At 49.2% G+C, this 21,486-nt stretch overlaps 2 protein-coding genes and 1 non-coding gene across 3 annotated transcripts; all 3 read left to right on the top strand.

The window, feature by feature from the left end:
- Nucleotides 1–1,955: 1,955 nt before the first annotated feature.
- On the top strand, nt 1,956–3,493 carry DFJ58DRAFT_746221 (uncharacterized protein; the record flags this gene model as incomplete). Its single annotated transcript, XM_041387447.1, has 2 exons — nt 1,956–2,466; nt 2,514–3,493. 2 exons carry the CDS (start codon nt 1,956–1,958, stop codon nt 3,491–3,493), a joined length of 1,491 nt encoding a protein of 496 aa, XP_041243213.1.
- A 320-nt stretch (nt 3,494–3,813) lies between these two features.
- On the top strand, nt 3,814–3,924 carry DFJ58DRAFT_t101. Its single transcript has one exon. It is a non-coding gene; the product is annotated as a tRNA-Leu (tRNA).
- Nucleotides 3,925–11,349: 7,425 nt separating this feature from the next.
- On the top strand, nt 11,350–14,657 carry DFJ58DRAFT_746220 (uncharacterized protein; the record flags this gene model as incomplete). Its single annotated transcript, XM_041387446.1, has 3 exons — nt 11,350–11,519; nt 11,566–11,786; nt 13,378–14,657. 3 exons carry the CDS (start codon nt 11,350–11,352, stop codon nt 14,655–14,657), a joined length of 1,671 nt encoding a protein of 556 aa, XP_041243212.1.
- Nucleotides 14,658–21,486: the final 6,829 nt, after the last annotated feature.

Genomic DNA, 21,486 nt, shown 5'->3' with positions numbered 1-21,486 from the left:
GCAAACGTTCCCGAGAGTCGTGTTCAGCACCCTCGATAGCGACCTGGGCCAGCTTCTCCAAAGTTCCTTCGGACATATCCAAAATCTGGTAATAAGGTCAGAGAAGGAGATAAGGAAAAAGAGATGGGTATGCTCACAATGACTCCTCAACAAAGGGACGATGATAGTCGTTACACAGATTGTGAGATAAAGTCTCACTAGTCAGGTAAAGACAGCTATAGGTTAGAAACCACAGGAGCGGAAATCACTTTGAGCCTTACCAGGACGCCGATCCAAGGATAGAAGGCGAAGCTGTAACTTGGATCTTTTAAGGCGATGTCGTGAAACAATGTTTTGCGTAGTAAATCTGTCCAACGGTGGTGATCATGAGGCAGTGGGTAACGAAACGATGAAACTCTGACACTCACTGCTGTAGAGTGATACAAAATAAAAGGTGCAAGAATTACCTGCCGGAGATCGAACGGATGTGGTGGAATGTAGCTGGAGGACGTAGTCAAACTGGTTACACCCAGTCTTGTGTCTTGTACTTGGGCTGTACCGTGGAAAATACACACAACCCTCTACACAGCATCCTCAAGATTCAGCTAAATAAAACTTCAGTTTCCCAAGACCTGTGGCTTCTACGTATGCAAGTGTTTATTCCATTCCCAACCTTATAAATCGGACTATTGACTTCCTGCAGTGGATGCTGTACGCTACTTGTCAGTGCCATGGCAAGTTATCATATCGTAGAAGGAGAATGAATACGTGTGTCACCTGTGTTATCCGCATGCATTCAAAGCACAGTGATATGCAAAAGTTGACCTTCTTTTTGGAACATGACAGTTTGGATGGCGTTGACAGGTGGTTTCAAGGGCTCAAGAGATAGGATGCAATTGATTATTGGACGATACGCCAGACATAACGTCATACTACGCATGCTGTTCCATGTCACGTACAGAACACACTTCAAGCCGTGGGTTTGGCAGGGGCTGTTTTTGACGCACGAGCTTGTGGGAGGAGCGGCGAAGGGTGGAAGAGTAGAAGATGGACGGACAGTTAGACTGCCCCGTGAGCAATAGGTATGGCAATTACCGACTACCTACCCAGTTTCTTTCCCAGGTCTTACTACTGACATCAATCGTTCACATCCAGCGCCGAGCTCATAAGAAGGACCAGCAGATTTATCGTAAAATAGTATGTCCCCTTGTCTCGTAGGCGTATCAATCAGTATGACGTTTTTACTTCCTGCAACGACGCGCAGTGGCGGTGTCCTCAGACGAGGAAAAGATGTCGTCGAACGCAAGCCCCCACGGACACTGCACGACTCGACGTTCACAACCATACGTTGATATCATCTCAGCGGTCTGCCTCCGCATCCGTGGGTTGCATTGATCTGAGGAACAGCTTGAATAAAAGGGAGGTGGCTTACTTTTAGCCTGATAATGGATAGTGTGAAGAAAGCGCATTCGGCGGTTCTACACGCGTCTATCTGAACCAACATAGCCAGAGGCGCTTACCCCACGTGCAGACAATGTGTATGGTGTGTAACCATTGCATCATCTGGCCCGGTTCCAGAAGACGAATGTTCTAGACTGTCAAATTTGATTCCGAACGTCCATCAGCATGTTCCGATATCTCGTATGCAGTGCACACTGCAGGAGACTCGTGCGGGTTTTTTAGGGTTTCACAAAGGCAATACATTGCTGTATCAATGGCGCAAGAGAAGAAGGATAACGTACGTGATGATATGCTGAATATAAATCCGCAGGTCCCCATGTCTGTTCGTTCATAGCAGGGTTCACAACCCTTCAAAAGAGGAGAACTTCCTGTATTTCTTCCACAGCATTTAGGGAGCCTCCCAGTCACCACCACTATCAGAGGTCGTCAATCGTGAGTTTATCACTATGCATATGGCATTTGCGGCTTTCTAATATTCCTAGACGACTTTGAAGTCACTGAGCGACATTCTTACCATGAGCGCCTCTGCTGCTGCAACAGGCAGCCGTGACCTCAAAGATCTTGTTGAAGAAGAATTCAATGAATATATCACCAATGAGATGCCCATTCGTCTACTTCATATCACCGAAGAGGATGAAAAGATAAAGTTTCAACTCGTGGACAGAGATTTCGTCAGGAAGCACTTCAAAGAGAAAATGGTCCCCAACAACATTCTCGCCGATTTTGCTGAAAAGAGGATCGTGGACGGGGAGGAAAAGGGGGAGCGTATCAGAGAGCGCGTGAAGAAGGAACTCAAATATGCTGTCCTCTCGCATAGATGGTTGCCGGACAATCAAGAGCCTCTATATCACCAGATGTCGAAGGACCCGAAGGAAGTCGCTGATGGGCCAGGATGGAAGAAGCTTCAACGCTTTTGCCGCACAGCGAAGGTTGTCCACAACTGCGAATTCGCTTGGTCCGACACGTGCTGCATAGACAAGCAAGCAGCTCAGAATTGGATGAATCCATCCGCTCCATGTTTCGCTGGTACAGAAATTCCCATGTATGCATCGCTTTCCTTTCGGAAACGGCAGACCTCGCAGCTCTCCAACTGCAAGAGAAGGGCAAAAGTGGTGAAAAGGCAGTCGATGCGTGGTTCGAGAGAGGATGGACGCTTCAAGAGCTCATTGCTCCGTTACAAATCAAATTCTATGGAAAAAACTGGACGCCCCTCATCCAAGGCTCTACGAACGACAGAAACAACAGAAACAGCAAGGTCATCATGAAAAAGATATCAACGCTGACGGACATACATATGGATGACCTTGAATCATTCACTCCTGGCATCGACAGAGTGCCAGAAAAAATGTTGTGGGCATCCAGGAGGCGAACGACTCGCATCGAAGATGTCGCGTACTCCCTTATCGGAATATTCGATATCAGCCTCATGATCGCATACGGCGAAGGCAACAGAGCTTTCTTCCGTCTCATGGAGGAGGTAATAAAGAGATACGATAAATGGGACGTGTTTTTATGGAGCGGTCGTTGTTCCCGCTATAACGCGGCCCTCCCGGATGCGCCGCACTCCTATGCTGCGGGATGTATCAAAACACTCCGCCACTCAGTTGAGCGGGCCGCAGGCTACGAGTTTGGAGATAGGCGCTTTGCCTTGACCAATCACGGACTCGAAATTTGGGTGCTCCTACTGGAGGTCGAGTTAGCGGGCATCAGTGAAGAGTCGCCTGACTCGAGATGTCTTTCGTTCAAGCATGATCACTTTAAGGTGAAGGTGAGGCACATTGGCCCAAAGCCTCACGATAGGAGGTGGGCAATAGGTGTCCTGGACTATTCCATAGATGGTGAGGGAGGGTACATCGACAGGTCGCCGACCCGGGAGAGCCAATTTAACGTGGAAAGCCCACATACCACGTTCTTGCTGTCGTGCTCGAATGAACATGCATCTACTCGTATACCAGCAACTACAAAGTGGAAGAAGGAGATGACAAAGGAAGTTGTTAGAATTCATTCTCTGCGGGACCACGTAGGAGAAGGTCCGACTCTGTTGTACCTTTAGTATGACTTTCGCTATCCGGCCTTTATCCCTAGATTTTCTACTCTTTTTTTCAATTTGTGTGTATCATACATGACGGGTACTACTACATGCTCTCGATGTGTTAATGATTAGTTATACGACGACACTGTCAATTGAACTCACGAAGGTATAATTTCTCAGTATCTGGTCTTCGAAGTACGCATGCTTCTCCTCGCTCGCCATAATCCCGGGCATTGTTCCCCGCAAAGGGTTACACAAGCTCAGTCAGGCATGCAGGCTCTCTGTGCGTGACCTCGGTTAGTAACGGAGTGAAAGGTTCGCGGTAGGAAAGTTCGAACCCAGGACAGATGGCCGAGCGGTCCAAGGCGCCAGACTAAGGAGAGAACCAGCTCATTTGATGAGCGTATCATCTGGTCTCTTCGGGGGCGTGAGTTCGAATCTCACTCTGTTCAATGTCATCAATAGTTTTGTTCTGCTGGAGGCGTCGCCGTCACTTCGCATTCAAGCCTTGAGAAAAGAAGTTCTGATGTCGGTCGCATCCGGTCTTCCTCGAATACTTCAAGCCCCGCCGTCATGGCTCCTCTTCGGCTTCATTCACTGGCAGTTCCTTCTCTCACTTATCGCATTCGTTCCACAAGAATAACAATTTTAAAGGTTTCCCAATGATTCAACCTGTTCGGTGCCGAGTGAATGACTCCACATCTGTTACTTCGATGGGAAGGCCCGCGTGTTTCGAGAGCGCCCATGCTTTGCGCACCTTAAGCTAAGGGAACGTGTCTTGATCGTTCCGTGCAGAATAACAACTCCACGATATTCACGGCATATCTCCCGAAGCTCATTTAACGCATTAATACTTTTAGCTTGCAAACACGCGTGGTTTCTCTACAAGCAAGTGTTGGCCCTCCGAGGCTCTGCCTAAACAGTCAGCCCAGTCCCGGTTACCAACCACTCGCCTCCACTAGCAGTGTACGCCGCACGGTTTCTGCTCTTTGTCATCAACGATTCTGCCAAAGTCGGACATGCGTGCCGTAGAGCGGATCATCCAATCCTTTCAAAAGGGCAAGGTGTGGCAGGAAGCACAAATCACGAAAAGGAACTTCAGTAGAAGGCTAAATCAAATGGTTCGGTCTTCTTTTCCTAACAGAACATAACGGTTTCAGCTGACCTAATGGGTGATTTTAGCTAGGAAAGCGACCTACAGCACCTTAAGAACTTGAATGGCTGAAGAGTTAGGAACGAGCGTAGTGGACGCAATGATTCCCTCGCCATGTTTTCAATTCCTGTCCAGGATACACTTCACGTCGAGGGATGATATTGATGGGTGGGTACGAGATGAAAGAACGAGAGAGAAAACAACTGAGGAGAACTGGAGTGAGAAGCGCGGGAACACAGTTTGGTGAGATGGCACCGTGAGCAAGGAAGGAATCCCCGCCCACCTAGATTATTTACTGAGTTTTTCTTTTCATACTAGCATAAACAGTGGACGTTCAGAGCCGATGGGTGGATGCGAGGACTGAAGTCTGTCATAAGCATGTACTTACGTGGGTACTTTTTTCCTAGGCTGACACTTCCTGCCACCAAACGCTTACAGCCGATTACAGATCATTGAGAGAAACCCCTCGTCGGCCAGTCATGACGCGGCACATGCATGTGTCCACAACACCCCAGCGATCTGCCCTTCAGCCTGTAGTACGGAAGAGGGAGACATCAAAAGTTGTGTTGATTCAAGCTCTTCGAGGAACGACGGCTTAAAAGTACCAGAACACGACGGTCAAGGGACATCTCGAGTCTCGATGCAGAGCGAAGTGTACTTTTCATCAGCACTGGCACGCGTCGACGTAAAGTCCTTCAGGACAAGATCTAACCAGGGGTGCTCAGAACTCGAGCCTGTTCCTATGTCTAGGTTATAATTCATGGAACTGCATAATGTATTCATTACCGGCCATCCGTCGTAGTGAGCAGTTTTACATTCTCAGCTCGATGAGGAGGCCTCCGAGGGCTGGACTCCGTAATAAACGAGGCAAAAATTTAAACTCGTCAAGGCTGGTTTTAACATAGAGGGGTCAACGTGGCACGGTGGCACCCAGGTCGCACATTAAATTATGAATCTAGGTCGTATTCTGCTACTAAAACAATGCCCTTATTTTGTCCGATCAAAGGGAAGCGTGGGTTCTGCTGGGACGAGAGAAAATGTATAATCGAGTCGGATGGGTGGTATATATGTAAACACTCGACCAAATTATGAATCTAGATCATATTCTGCTACTGAAACAAACACCTTTATTTTGCCCGATCAAACGGAAGCGTAGGCTCTTTTGGAACGAGAGAAAATGTATAATCGATTTGGATTGGCGGTATATATAAACACTGAAGACGCGTGAAAAAATCAACGTGCATCGACAAAATAGCGAGGAATGCCGCGTAACATCGAGTGCTTCAGACTCGTGATAGAGATAACATTGGAGCTTGAAGATGTTCCTGTACGCGCAGTTCAGCCCGTCAGGCTAGAAAATTTTCATTGGGAACACATACCTGTGCAAATTTCTCCTCTTCACATAAAATAGTGAAGCAAGAGTGCAGATCCTTCAAACACCACTGCCTTTCGAGCCAGGAGAGGAGATTGCGAGTCCAGAAAGACTCAAGTATATAGGTAAGCCTCTCGTCCCGCGGATTCGGAGTTCGAGAGAGATGGAGGGCCCAGTTTTGACATGCATACTTCAGAGCATCGGAAGTTGATCGACTTCGCTTCCATGCTTGGCTTGCAAAATCGATAAAGGCCGTCATTGCATGGATGGTCCCCACGTTTGGTGGAGGACGATTGCACGTTGATGTAAAGGCCGAATGATCCTGGTTCCTTAACGTCAAGAAGGCTGGAAACATCAAGAAATCCGGCAAGCTCTTGAACTGCTGAATTACTTGAAAAGCGGGCCGTAAAGGCGAATCCGAGACAACGATGAACTCTCTGGTTGTTTCCAACGTGCTCGAGAATTCTTCCATTGTCACCCAAAGAATCGTCAACCGCCATGTTTGACCCTGGGGCGTCCGCAACCAGTCTTTCCCTCCCTGGGTCTGCAGCCAATCTTTCCCTCCGTGTCTCTGCAGCCACTCTCGCCCACCTGTAGTCCTCAACCAGTCTCGTCCGCCCGGGGTTTCCAACCAGTCTTTGCCTCCCTGGGTCTGCAGCCACTGTCGTCCGCCTGGGTTTTCCAGCCAGTCTTTGCCTCCCTGTGTCTGCAGCCACTCTCGTACTCCCGGGGGTTTCAGCCAATCTTTACCTCCCTGTATCTGCAACCAGTCTTTGCCTCCCTGGGTTCGCAACCACTCTCGCCCGCCCGGAGTCTGCATCCAGTCTTTGCATCCCTGGGTCTGCAGCCACTTTCGCCCGTTCGGAGTCTGCAGCCATTCTTTGCCACCCTGGGTCTGCAGCCACTCTCGCCCCTCCGGAGTCTGCAGCCAGTCTTTGTCTCCCTGGGTCTGCAGCCAGTCTTTCCCACCCTGTGTCAGCAGCCAGTCTTGCCCACTATGGCTCAGCAGCCAGTATCTCCCGTCTTGGGTCTCCAGCCACTGTAACCACTGTGGCCCGCCTGTGGCTCGCAGCCAGGCTTGTGTACCCAACGTCTGCAGTGGCCCTCACTCACCTATGGTCTCCAGCCAGTCAGACCCAGTGGGGGAAGGTAGTGGAGGTCGTGGGGGTGTTCAGGGTGACGGGGGCGATGGGAATAGGTCTAAGGCGTCGTCCGAGGTCTGTAGTGGCCAGGATATGTTCGACGGGTGAAGATGCGAGCTATGCTCAGGCTTGTCCAGGATCGGTACCTGGTGTGCCGTGTTAAGATCTTGGAGCTGGTGTTTCCCTCCCTTGGCCAGCTGAGAGAACCTTATTCGCAACTTATTCAATTCTAGCCGGTCCTGCCTGTCCTGCCTGTCCTACCTGTCCTACCTGTCCTGCCTGTCCTACCTGTCCTGCCTGTCCTACCTGTCCTGCCTGTCCTGCCTGTCCTGCTCGTCCTGCCTGTCCTGCCTGTCCTGCCTGTCCTGCCTGTCCTGCTCGTCCTGCCTGTCCTGCTCGTCCTGCCTGTCCTGCTCGTCCTGCCTGTCCTGCTCGTCCTGCCTGTCCTGCTCGTCCTGCCTGTCCTGCCTGTCCTGCTCGTCCTTCCTGTCCTGCCTGTCCTGCTCGTCCTGCCTGTCCTGCTCGTCCTGCCTGTCCTGCTCGTCCTGCCTGTCCTGCTCGTCCTGCCTGTCCTGCTCGTCCTGCCAGACCTGCCCGTCCTGTGTTTGTAGCCAAGCACACCCATCCTGGGTATCCAGCCAGAATTTTAATTCTGAATTACGATGCCCCCGAAGCCATAGCAGACTTATAAGCACTTGCAGTGGCTCAAGTGGCTGGACAATGAAGTCCAATGCATATTTTAAATTCTGAGGTTCGTGAGATTCCACAGCTTGGCTATGCTTCATCAATTCTGAGAGCGCATCTGGAAGGGGCGTGTTTTCTAGAAGCTCGTGCGCCATCAAGCGGAAACAGGAAAGAGCGAGTAGGGAGTGTGGTGATGTGATGTGGTGTACTTGACGGAGGGAGCAGTTTGAGTGATGAGAAACATAGTCACGGACGGAGGAGTGGTAGATATTCACGGGAATATTGCTGTTGGTAGGAATATCTATGACAGATCGTAGCTGCACCAGTACACTTTTGACGTCCCTGCCCTCACAAGGGCCAAGAAGTTTCGATATTTGTGCTATCGGCAAAGGGTCTGCAAGGGTAGCAATAACAGACAAGTGCAGATGTGCGAGTACTGGGTCAGCGCATGTGGAAAGGATACTGTTGTACAACTTGTACACCTCCGTTCCTGGAAGCAGTTTGCTCGTTAGCTTGAGCATGAGCTGAAGTCGATCGTGAGGATCATTCTGCTGATCATCAATAAACTTCATCATCGTAGAAGCCACGATAAAACGCCTGCCCGCTCGGCCCGCTAACCGTGCAAGTTGATCCTCTGAGGGTTGTGGAAAATCGGGATGGCGAGTTCCTAGCTTTGCGAACGAATGTTGCAAGAAGACACATATGTCGCTGTCAACATCTATGCCATCCAATGAGATGGTGGCAGCAACACCCTCCCCAGAAGTCTTCACTGGTATCTCGCACAACAGCGGGCGCATTTCTGCAGTGCGCATGGCTATACAGATATGCTCCTCCGAACGACTCGTAAGAAGAATGTGGGTGACGGGCAGATCAGGATCACGGAGCGCTTCGCCAAGCAAGGAGATGAGATCAGCGAGCTCGCTTTTATATGCTTCTTCATCGAGGAATTCGGAGATGCATTCATCAAGGGCGTCAATAACAAATGTCAAAGGCGGGCATTCGCGCAATCTGAGTTGAAGCCTCTGGAGGGGTCGGAGAAATAATACCTCCATCTGGTCGCGAAGGGACATGTCGTGATCTAGCAATGCAGGATTGTCGAGGATAGTTCTTTTCACGTCCTCCCTGATGCTGGGGAAATTGGTTGCAAGCTGGTAGACAAGAGTCGCGAAGAAATAACCAGTTGTGCGGCGTTTTGTGTGCTTGCGCGAAAAAAAGAATGTTCCTGCGAGCCGCTTTTCCTTGCTTCCTTCTTTCACTTTCAGACCTCTCATTCTCTCAGCTACGGTGAACGCAACAGCAGACTTTCCAACGCCCGCCGTGCCATGCAGCCAGATGAGTTGACTCTTTCCTGGGCTGTCCAATGATTTGTAGATGTAATTGAGAAGGACCACCCTGGTCCCTTCCAAACATTTCGGATGGGGCTGACGCTCACGAGAGTCATATTGAGCACCCTTGACAGCGACCTGAGAAAGCTTTTCCCAAGATCCTTCAGACATATACAAAAGCTATCAACGAGATCAGATAGCGAGAAAGGTTATAAGAGATGGAAACACTGACACTGATTCGTTCAGAAAGGGTTGGCGTGTGTCCAGTGACGACTCGGATGATCAGCTAGAACAGTCAAACTGAGATGCGATAGAGAATGCAAGGCGTAAAAGCTGCTTCAACTTGTGCTTGAGATCGAATGGATGGGTGGAACGCTCGCTAATTGATGATGGTGGAATGAGTTCAAGCAATAGGCGCTCGCCAAGCTTGTTGCAGGGGGCGTGCCAGCCACGAGGCTCTGAACCAACGGTTGGCACGCAAAATTCATGCATATTTAATTGTGCTACACATCCGCTTAGGAAATGGCTGCTGATGTACCCAGATAGTAATGCAGTTGCCCGACGAAGACTGCTTTATATCTGAACGACGAAACAAGACATCGACAAACTGCAAGAGACAAACATGAGAAGAGGAATAAGGCAAACATGACTGTGGAAAAAACAGTGTGTTTTCTTGAACTTTTGCATTGTGCAGGCAATGGGTTTGTGTCTCTATTGCATGTACTCAGGGGATCGGGTGAGCGCTATGTGCGGGACAGATCTTTGGGAAAGACGAGATCAATGACGACCTCCGGTATACTCAGGAGAAGTAGAAGAAATGAAGAGCCAGAAATGAGACCATCGTCCAGGCTGTCGTATCGTTGCATCGAGGCGCGATGGTGTCGACATTTAGAGCTGCAGAAGTACAGTGGTGGCGGGAGGTGTGATAGATGTGGCAGCATTGGGCTTGAGCCGCGTCACTAGATTGTGTGCAACAGTCGTCTTAGGAGGCCGAGAACTGCCTACAGTAGCATTTTTCAATGGATCTCGGCTCCGCAAGTTTTCTCTTGCTGAAGCGTGCCTCTATATGAAATCGGGTGGAGTTCGAATATCCAAGGAGGAAGGCAGGAACATACATGTTTGCCCTTTGCATACAGGACATCAGTGGCGCCAACTATGGTTGAACGATGCTTGCGCAACTAGTAGATCTCTGCATCACTTGGTCTGCGCTGTAATCCAGAAAGGGTTCGAGCGCAGTAGAAGTGGCGAGGTCGGGATGGTGTGTTGTGGACTCGTGGGTATCAGAGTCGGTGTGATGGAATAACAAGAAGAGTGCTTTTGTGCGATGCTAATGATAGACCGGCACGGTCACCAACACAAAGTTGAAAAACAAAAATGAAGTGATACTGATAGCAACAACGTACTCGAGAACCATCTGGTGGGACTCTATCGAAAAAGCCTTGAGGTACCCGATAAGCAGGCGGACGTCGTTGGACCGGACGTTGCGTAACATCAGACTAGAGTATATATGTTGAGCACAACGAGTGATACAGTGGGAAATGCCTGCTAACTCACCTTTGAATCCAAAAGAAGGTCATTGAGGCCGGATTCTTTAACAACCTCAGCAATATCCCATGTGTACATGTTTTTGTCATAACAGCCAGTGGCTAGTAGCTTTCTGAATCCATCCGCGGAAAATGACGCACAGCGCACTCGCTCTGCATGCTGGAGGGGCGAATTGATGGGTTGCCCATGCTCGAGTTTCCACAATCGCGTGTATTGTCTTGTGATGCACTTGTGAGTTTGCGGCCATTTGCAATAGCCAAGTGTGCTCAACAAGTACCGGTTTGCTCCCACTTCCATGTCCTAATATTGAGCAATCATAATATGACCCAGAGATAAGCGTTTTTCCGTCCGTTGCGACAAACTTGCCTGTCTTTGCGTCCCAGATTTTGACCCAGCACTCGGTGGGCTCCCCAGCCAAAGGCCCATCCCATCCACCAGTCGCAATCATAGCTGTGTCCGGTGAATAGGCAACTGCGTACACCAAGAAGTGCCCAGTCACAATTGGCTCTAGGATTGTCACTCCGCTTTCCACGTCCCATTGCCTTACAGTCCCATCTCAGGATCCACTTAACACTCTCCAACCATCTCGACTCCAGCAGACAGGCCACACGATGTTTGTGTGCCACATCCATTTAGCAATTACCTTGCCTGTGTCGATGTCCCACAACCTCACTGCACCATCCTTACTCCCGCTAACCATCGTCTTCCCGTCCGGAGACAACGCTATACTCGCCAGTGCTACTGCACCTTCTCCGTCCCGCCAGTCTCCTCAAATTCTGTGCCGCTCTCCAAGTTCCACACTCGCTGCGAGCCATCCCATGAAGAAGTGATGATCCACTGTCCGCCTGGCAGGCGTATGATGCCCCAGATAGTATCAATGTGTCCTTCTGGCGAGGCATTATTACTGATATCTCTTTCATTTTAGTCGTGGATGAATACATGCTCCAGAATTCCTCCTACCGAGCGCAGCGCTATCTCAGTTTTCATCCATCACATTCCAAAACCATAACTTACGAAGACAACAACGACAGGCGAACTTGGATAGCAGGGAACAATGGACGTTTCTGCCAGGAGTTGAATTCTTTGCTTCCTGGTACGTTATAGATGCTTTATCTTTGTGTTTTCTTCACAGCTCATACACGACATAGGCTGTGCGGTTGAAGGATTATATGATCACATTCCGTCAAGTTTCAGTCCATGATTAACTATCTTAACCACTAGGGAAGACGAGAGGCCCATCGCTGTGAACTGTTCTCGTGCGTCCTCAATATCTACTGCTGTTGAATGGGAGGATGACTCGGAGTTTTATTGCCTATATGCTAGCTCCCGTTATCTAACCAGTTGTTTATGAAACAGCGAGAAATGGCAGGTCACTTTAAACTGGTCTTCTGGTAGATCCCAAGACAGGCTAACGTCGATGATGATGGACTCGCGGATAGGTAGCCGTCGTATGGCCCAGGATCACACCTATGTACTTTTGAAATTTGATCCAGGAAAATGGATTACCCTGTGTTATGCGCGCACAGATCATTGTCAACTGATGCCATGTTTCCGGAGTCCATGGTGATAATCGGGTGTGGGTATTCTGTAAGGCTGGTAATGAGTTCGACGGGGATTGGTGATCACGAGTGATGAGTGAGTGGGAGCTAATTCACTAAAGATACGGAAAGTAAGGATACTTTTATATCCGAGCAAGTGGCTCATCAAAGTCGAGGCCAGCTTCTCTAACAATCATAGCAACATCTCATGAGTATGCATTTTTATTGCGGCAGCCAGTGGCTAGTAGCCTTCCATCCGCGGAAAATGATACATAGTCAACTGATTCTGGATGCCAGAGGGGGAAAATGATGGGCTGGCCATTCTCAAGGTTCCACAATCGTGCTGTGTTGTTGAATGATGTGCTTGCGAGGATGTGGCTATTTGGTGATATTGCGATGGCAAAGACAGCATCAGTGACTCGGTGTGCTCAACAAGTACCGCGATTTGCTCCCACTTGGTGTCCTAACGGAGGATTGAATAATGAATTACTGCACTGGCTTCAAATTTCACGACACCGTGTCAGGCCCATATGATTCGGAACCTCGCTCTTTGTGCTGCACACAACGATGACGATGTTGTCAAGAGGTATAGCAGATCAATAGATTCCCTTTTTTCAAATTACCGTCGGTGTATATATCATGGACTCAGTGGCCATGAAAGCCTACAGAAACTCATGCGAACCACAATTGGACCCTTTCTGAGCTGCAACACCCATTGAAGGCCCACCTCCGTTTTAGCCGTGAAAAAGGAAGGTGCGAATCCTTCAGGCCAAAAAAAATAACAAGAGAAGCAAGTTTGATTGTAGACAGCTTGATCTCAGGGCCAAAACTTGAGTAGAACACAATATAGTATTGTACCTGTTAGGCTTGACCATCAGGAACCTACAGTCTACTGTAGAGCAATGTATCACAAATGAATTGTAGTAATGATATACATCAATCTTTCAGGTACAGGTGAGCCCAAGAATATGTAAGGGTGTGTTAAATCTTGGATCAATGAACAAATCAAGATTGGCAAAGAAATTGATGGATGACATAAAAACTGGAGTGCCGAGGATTGCAACCCCAAACCAACATGGACCTATCAATAGGGTGTTTAGATTTTGTGAGTCTGAAAACTTCAGCTCATATTCCTGAATCCTAAAGATATCGCTTCTTGGACCCGAACCAAGTGGCACCCCGACGAGGACCCCGGAAATCAAACCGCCGACAATGCGCTCAACAGCGCTAAGGCCGCCACACGGCGCCTCGCGCACTTCAAGAACCTCAAGCCGACGACCTCAAAACACCTCACCTACAACCCCATCGACGTTGTCACGGCCGACATGCCGAACAACGACTCAAGTTCCTCGACACTGACTCAAACCAACAGAATAAACCGCAAGACAACTGCAAGTAAACCTCTTTTTTCAACCAGCAAATCAATCGAAGACCATGCGACGGGCCTAGGCGTCAAGACCGACGTCAACAACCTGAACAATGCAAGGAAAACACTCACCATGCACGGTCTCAACCTTCCCACGGCCGGCAGAACACTGTTGGCTATCTCGGCCGCGCTCTTCGAGTTCAGCACATCGGCCAATCTCGGGGCCACACACACAGATATAATCCGAGCCTTCGCATTCATCATTTACGAAGTACAGAAAGATATTGACACGGAACATATCATAGAAAAAGTCAAAGCGCTAATGGGAGGACCAGTTGCTACTTTGGACGAGAAAGTCGATGCACTCGAGGATGTGTTAGTGAAGTACAACAAGGAGATGGAGAAAACAGTAACAGAGGGGCATGACAACATTCAGACCACAGTAGAAGAATTGGCGAAAGCAGCAAAGAGTGCAAGTGCAAATCCCCCCCGACACTCTCAGACGACCAGTGACATACCAGGGTCTAACGGACCAAGATCATATGCAGCAGTAACAAAGTCTAACACCTCCCCGCTACTGACCAAAGCCCTTGCAAAAAGCGAAGCACAGTCTCGACAGATTCTGATAGATAGAAGATCCCCACTCTACGCCAATTCACTCAAGGACTTAACGGAGGCGCAATTAGTTGCGAAGGCTACCGTGGCAATCAAATTGATAACCAAGGACAACGAGGACAATGAGGACATGCCCAAGAGCTTAGTGTTTTTATCAGCACAAAGACTTCCGCACGGTGGAGTACTCTATAAACTGGACTCAGCAGAATCCACCTTGTGGTTCAACAATCCAGCGAACAAGAGCAAGTTCCTTGAGCACTTTGGAGTAGAGGTAGTCATCAAAGATCGAGCTTACCACGTGCTAATCGAGAATGTCCCAATCTCTTTCGTACCGGACAACCATGCGGCAATAGACGATGTTGAAAAGAAGGCCGGCCTAAAACCCAAGTCCATCTGCAAGGCAAGATACATCAAACCCCTCGCCAGGCGCAACCCAGGTCAGTGAACGGCTCATGCTATCTTCACTTTCAGCACAAAGGAGGGGGCCAACCACGCAATCAAGTTCGGGCTAGCAGTCGCAGGTAAGAAAGTATACGGAAGGAAACTGATTCAGGAACCCACCAGATGCCTTAAATGCCAATCGTTTGATGGCGCACATGTAGCGGCCGATTGCCTGCAAGAGCATGACATCTGTGGCACATGCAGTGGTCAACATAGAACAGCGACTTGTACAGTAACTGACCAAAATCAGTATCGCTGCAAGAACTGCAATGTGGAAGGCCATGCAGCATGGAGTCGCGACTGCCCGATGTTCATGGGCAAATGGGACAGCTACAAGAACCGCAACAAGGACTCTAAGTATTGTTTCTTCCTGACAGATGATCCGCTCACGTGGGAAACCTTAATTGACCCACCCTGGTCAGGGGATGAAGGCATTAACGAAGACCATCGTCAGCACCCGCGACCGCAAGTCCAACAACACTTCCCACCTCCAATCGACCAAACAAACAACAGGCAAAACATCAATTACAGAAGGCCACCCCCTCAAGCATGCAACACCCGTTGTGACAATCATACCAGCGCTAGGCGCATATGAGTGCCATAGTCATATTTTGCCTTGCATAGAGGAAAAGAGTAAGGTGCTAGTCATCAGCGCTATTCAACTCCCAAGCTATCCGCTTTGGAACTGCTTTCTCCCATAGCGCGCTGCCCGGCCTGACGCCTAGGTATCCCGTCCTCCCATGTCCTGCCTATGTCCACCTACCTCCGCTGGTGCGTTATTTTTCCTTAAAACATCGCTACTCATCAGTTGCAGGTCTTATTACATGCATCCTCGTGTTCTGCTGCGCTGCATGTCTTATTACCTGTCGCTACATTGTGCCTCCATCAGTGTCGCTACTATTCTCGCCTACGCATTCCTGAACTTTTATGCAGTATGATAAAATGACCTGTCGCACATACAGTACAGTTGTTAAGACCGTAGCTCAAGGGTAGACGGATCCGAAGGGCTTGGCCTCAGCTCGTGCGCTGTGCCCCTTACCCGAGTACGTGCCCTTAATTTCAGAATGAAGTCCAGATGGAATCCGACGAAGTCCGAAGGACTTCCGGAGGCTGGCTACTCTGGTTGAGTGCTGGAGGACTTCCGGATGAGCGCGGGAAACTTTCGGATGAGTATAGGAAACTCTGGAAGAGTTTCACCCGCTGCATTAGATCCGAAGGTAAGCTCCCTAGATGGAAACACATAGAAGATAGGCTGCAAGGGACAGAGTCCAAAGCAGGATAGGGTAGGAGGAGTGGTCCGAAGGACAGGACATCCGGAGGTCCGAAGGTTAAGACGTCCGAAGGTTGCGTCGTCCGAAGGTTACGACGTCCGAAGGTTGCGACGTCCGAAGGTTACGATGTCCGGAGGACCGGAGGACCGGAGGAGCGGACAGGATTCTAGGACAAGAGAAGAAGGGCTACAACGGACAAGGTCCGGAGTAGAAACAGACGGAGGTAGACTACACTATGGTAGAGTCGGATAGACGGGGTTTAGACAGAAGTCTCAGAAAGACAGGAAGTGCCAGAAAGGCAAAGCTTCGGCTTAGGGAGTCAATCCCTAAGCATGGACATAGACGGAAGGATAAATCCGGAGGACCGGAAGGTTGGCCTAGGGAATCCTTCCCTAGGCCTAAGGAAAGGCAATACTAAGATGGACCGAAGTCCGAGATCAGAATGAGTGAAGTCTAGGATGCGAGAGAGCAAGTCTATGTTGAGCAGAATCTAAGATGATATTCGAACTAAGGAAACTTTACAGGAGTTGTACAGAGGTTTATATACTGGACGGGATCCGAGAGGATCAGTAAGCTGAAGACAAATGCTATGTACGAGCATGTGGAAACATATTGGTAAGTATGAACGGAACATAAACAAATGAACTCGGAGATGAACAAAGTACAAGGATCAATAAGCAAGACGGAAACACAGATAACCGAAGTCCGGAGTCAAGAGGATTACCATAAGGAGATAGACGCTGATTTAAGGTTTGAGCTTCAGATATGAGTATAGGTCGGATCCAGAGGTCTAGAGATATCGGATGAGGCGTCTGGATATCGGATGAGCGGATCCGAAGATCTAGGTGAAGACGAGACTAGGATATAGATCATGAATATCATCCGGTAGTCTAGGGAAGGTAAAGTCTCAGGTAGGATGAGCTCGGATCCGATGGGATCAAGGGTGGATGAAGCAGGCTTAGCTGCGGAGGTCCGAAGGTATGGATATATGGATGTACGAAGGTGTACTGGATCCGAACCGATAGTGGACTGGAGGACTGCAGGCATGGATAAGGGTATGGAGTCATGGATAAGGGTATGGAGGTCCGGATGTGCATCCGGAAGGCGTGGGAACATCATCGGACGTAGGTCCAGAATACGGGATATGACAACAGTACTTCTCTTCCCCAGACCTTTGCTGGTGTCGGAGTCACTTTAGTCGCTATATCTTAGTTTTGGTCCAATCGATTCCGCTCTTGCCAATCTCTCTGATCACGTGTCACTTGACTTGCTTTGAGTGCACGTCGCTAAAGTTGCCTCATAAAGTTGATCTTCGCAACGTCGGGATCACTATCGGTAGTCGAGCTATAATCTAGTTGCTATCAGGCATTCCACTTGCACTATCATACCTTATCCCTCGCTTTCCCTTCTTTTGATTTCTTCTCGCTGTCGCTAGTCGGACGTCGCATAGCGCTATCGCATAGGACAACTTGCATAGTGCTACTTACTTATACGCACGTTTCTCTGTCGGAACTCACTTGTCGCTAGTCGCTGATCGCTACAGCGCTACTCATTGGTTTTTGGTCTTAGGTCGCTATAGGTTATTAGCCCTTTGCATCATCGATACCCTTGCATATTTGAAGGGAGTTGCTTCAATAGCAGTCCTCTTGGGTCGAATATTACACTCGCACCTATTTGGATAAGTAGCGCTAGTTTCTAACCAGCCTAGTCGCTATTACTCTTTCACACCGTGATGTGAACCGAATCCCACTTGGCAACCAAACGCGACTCCCGGACACCTGGCGCTCGCAACCACGACCTCCTCAACCCCCACCGCCGCCCCAAGGAGAAGACCACTTGCAGAACGGCGAACATGGCTGGTCGTCCCACCACCTAGGCTCCCCGTATGAACAGTATAATCCAGGAAGTGGGTGGGACCAAGACCACGCAGGTAATCTATGAGTAACGACGACCTCAGAGACCAACCTGTGCGCGACGACCTCAAGATCTGGCAGCAAAATCTCCGCAAATCTCTCAATGCCTGGGAACATATGTTAAGAAACCTCAACCCAAATGTATATGATATAGCCTGCATACAAGAACCATACCTCAACCCTGTAAACCTCACTAACACATCTAACTTAAAACAGTTCTGGGATGTTATCTACCCGACTGACCACCATGCTAGTGCGGGAAGATTGCAAACTCTAATCCTGGTCAACAGAAGACTATCCAAAAACAACTGGCATATCGTCCCGATCAAATCGCCCAATGTTATGGCGATAGAAATCACAGGCCAGTTTGGAAAGGTGCATATATACAATATATACAATCCGTGCGACAGCGATACGACACTTCACTTCCTCGAAAGGCACATGGCCACGGAGAGCACCCAGCGCAACCGCACGCAAAGTATCGCTCAAGGCGACAACAGTGAAACGAATGAATATATTGTATGGTCAGGCGACTTCAATCGCCACCACCCCATGTGGGAAATGTCACATAACACACATCTATTCACTGCGGCGAATCTAGATGCCGCAGGCACACTAATTAACCTTCTATCTTTATATAATTTAGTACAGGTACTTCCACCAGCAGTAGCAATGCTGGAAGCATCTAATACCAAGAACCATACCCGCCCAGACAACGTTTTTTGCTCCGCTCAGCTAGAACAAGCATTCAGTCAATGCAGCGTTGAACATCATCTACGTCTGGTAATCACTGACCATTTCCCTATAATTAGTACACTAGATCTCCAGCCAGAGCGCATCCTCACCACACCCAAGCTAAACTACTGAGAAGTTGAATGGGACAAATTCCGGAACACTCTGACTAGCAAACTTGACGTTATCCCCTGGCCAGTCGAACTAACTGACCGCAAGCAATTCGACACTGCCTTCGCCAACCTGACTCGATGCATCGCCGAGACCGTTGAAGAACAGGTTCCCAAGACCAAACCCTCCCCGTACGCCAAACGGTGGTGGTCCAAAGAGCTAGATGTCCAACGCAAGGAAGTGAACAAGTTAGGAAGAAAAGCAAAACACCTAATAGCTAGAAGGAACGACCCGATACATGAGGAATTCAGAATGGCCCGCAATCGCTTCTCGGAAAGTATCAAGAACACAAAGGAAGAGCATTGGAAGGAATGGCTGGATGGGCTTACCCTCACAGGAACCTGGACCCTACACAAGTACGTAGCGAGTACACCTGCTGACCAAATACACACTAGAATCAAGACACTTCAAGATCCGAGGGTGAACGGCCAGAATGGAACCACGCAAGACAACGCTCACAAGAGCGAGCTACTGTATGATGTGTTTTTTCGACCCCCGCCAGACAACGATCACGTAGATCCCGACTTCAAGTATCCCCCTCCTGTTTGCGAATTTGAGCTGATAACGGACCCACAGATCCATCGAGCCATCAAAAAACTTTCCCCCTTCAAGGCCCCGGGCCTAAACGGTATATGCAACGTTGTGTTCATGTGTTGCGCAGACCAGCTAGTACCCTTCATGGGACCGATATTCAGAGCGACATTCACACTAGAAGTCTACCCAAACGAATGGAAATGTTCATCAATGATAGTTCTCAGAAAGCCATGCAAACCGGATTACAGCGCCCCCAAGGTGTACCGGCCAATCACACTTTTGGACACAATGGCTAAGATCTTGTCATCATGTGTTGCTGATGATCTAACATACATCGCAGAACAGAACAACCTTCTTCCCGCAATGCACTTCGGTGGTCAACCAGGACGCTTGACAACGGATTCACTTCATCTACTCACCAAGTTCATTACCGACTCATGGGCCTCGAAAAACAATCACATCTCACTGTTATTCCTGGATGTCAAAGCAGCTTTTTCGAGTGTAGTGGTAAACAAGCTCATGCACAACCTTAGAAAAGCAGGAATCCCGCAGGAGTACGTTAACTGGTATAGAAGACACCTCGACAACAGGTCAACTTACCTATTTTTCGACGACTATCAGTCCAACCTGTTCGATGTAGTAGATGGCGTAGACCAGGGCTGTCTGCTATCGCCTCTAGGATTTGTTTTCTACAACTCAGATGTACTAAGAGTCGCTGACCCCAACCCCAGACAAGGAGAACTAAGTCTAGGGTTCCTAGACAATGTGGCACTCGCAGCAAGGGGGAAATCATATGAGGAGTCCAACGGCAAGCTCAAACACATGATGGAAAAACGTGGTGGCGCTCTCGAATGGAGCGAAGAGCACAGTGCAGAATTCGAGCTCAACAAAACCGCACTGATCTGTCTTTCCAGTGCACGGATCCCAGATCCAGATAACCCCCGCAAGTCAATCCCAACCCCCCATCAACCTATCACCATCCGCAACCACACCATACACCCGTCGAAATCTCACAAGTTCCTGGGGGTAATCATTGACCAAAACCTTAATTTCAAAGAGCACGCTGCCTACGCCATGGCAAAAGGAATGAAGTATGTGATGATATGCAGACAAATCATCCGTCCTACCAGGGGCATTCATGGTAAACTGGTGAAGAGACTGTTTGAGGGCGTTATCCTCCCAAAAATGCTATATGTGGCTGATATATGGTGTGCGGGCCTAGTGGCAAAGGGCAAAGGAAAGAACAGAGGGGGACGAGGAGCAAGGGGATTCGCATCCCAGATGGCCAGGGTTCAGCGGATGGCCACATTGCTGATAACAGGAGGACTAAGATCAACTGCAACTGATATATTGGACGCTCACGCTAACGTACTTCCCTTTCAGCAGGCACTAAGGAAGACATGCTATCGAGCATCTCTAAGAATGGCAACGCTCCTTCCCCTGCACCCGCTAGCCAAGGAAAGCAAGAAAGCATATGAATACAGCGAAAGGCGAGAGTTCCAGGGGAGAAAACGGCACCCTTCGCCTTTACATAGACTGATGAACGAATTTCAGATTAATCCGTCCAAGATCGAGAAGATCGAACCAGTCAGACATTACCCCAAGTGGGAACCGGACGTCGACACGCGGATTGCAGAGTCAACACAGCAAGCCATAGAAGACGACACACTCGCCATGGAGGACCTAAGGGTATATTCGGACGGATCTTCAGTAGATGGGGGAGCAGGAGGCGCAGCAATACTGATGAGGGGAGAGGAGGTGTTGAGAAGGAAGCGATTGCATTTGGGAAGCAACAAAGAACACACCGTATATGAGGCCGAGCTGGTAGGGATGATCCTGGCAATCCAGCTGCTGAAAGAGGAAGGAGGCAACCGGGGGGGGACAATGGCGCTTGGAGTAGACAACCAAGCAGCGATACTTGCCATGACAGCATTCCAATCAAGACCAGGTCACCACCTAGCAGACACGTTCCATGACGACCTGCGCAACCTGCTACCCGACAAAGACAGCAGAAAACTAGTCATCTGGTGGTCGCCGGGCCACAAAGGCATACCAGGCAACGAGGCAGTGGACGAAGAAGCAAAGAAAGTCGCATCAGGAGACTCTTCAGATGCGCACGAACTCCCCAAGTCACTCCTGACCAGAAACGGCACAATTAGAACTCTCCTGCAAAGCAAATCCGCACTCAAACAGCAGTTCTATGGCAAGATCA

This window comes from Suillus subalutaceus (genome assembly GCF_016647625.1).
Source record: "Suillus subalutaceus strain FC151 chromosome Unknown DFJ58scaffold_63, whole genome shotgun sequence".
Lineage (NCBI taxonomy): Eukaryota > Fungi > Basidiomycota > Agaricomycetes > Boletales > Suillaceae > Suillus > Suillus subalutaceus.
Note: the sequence above shows the minus strand (reverse complement) of the source record. Positions and strands in the feature narration are given on the sequence as shown.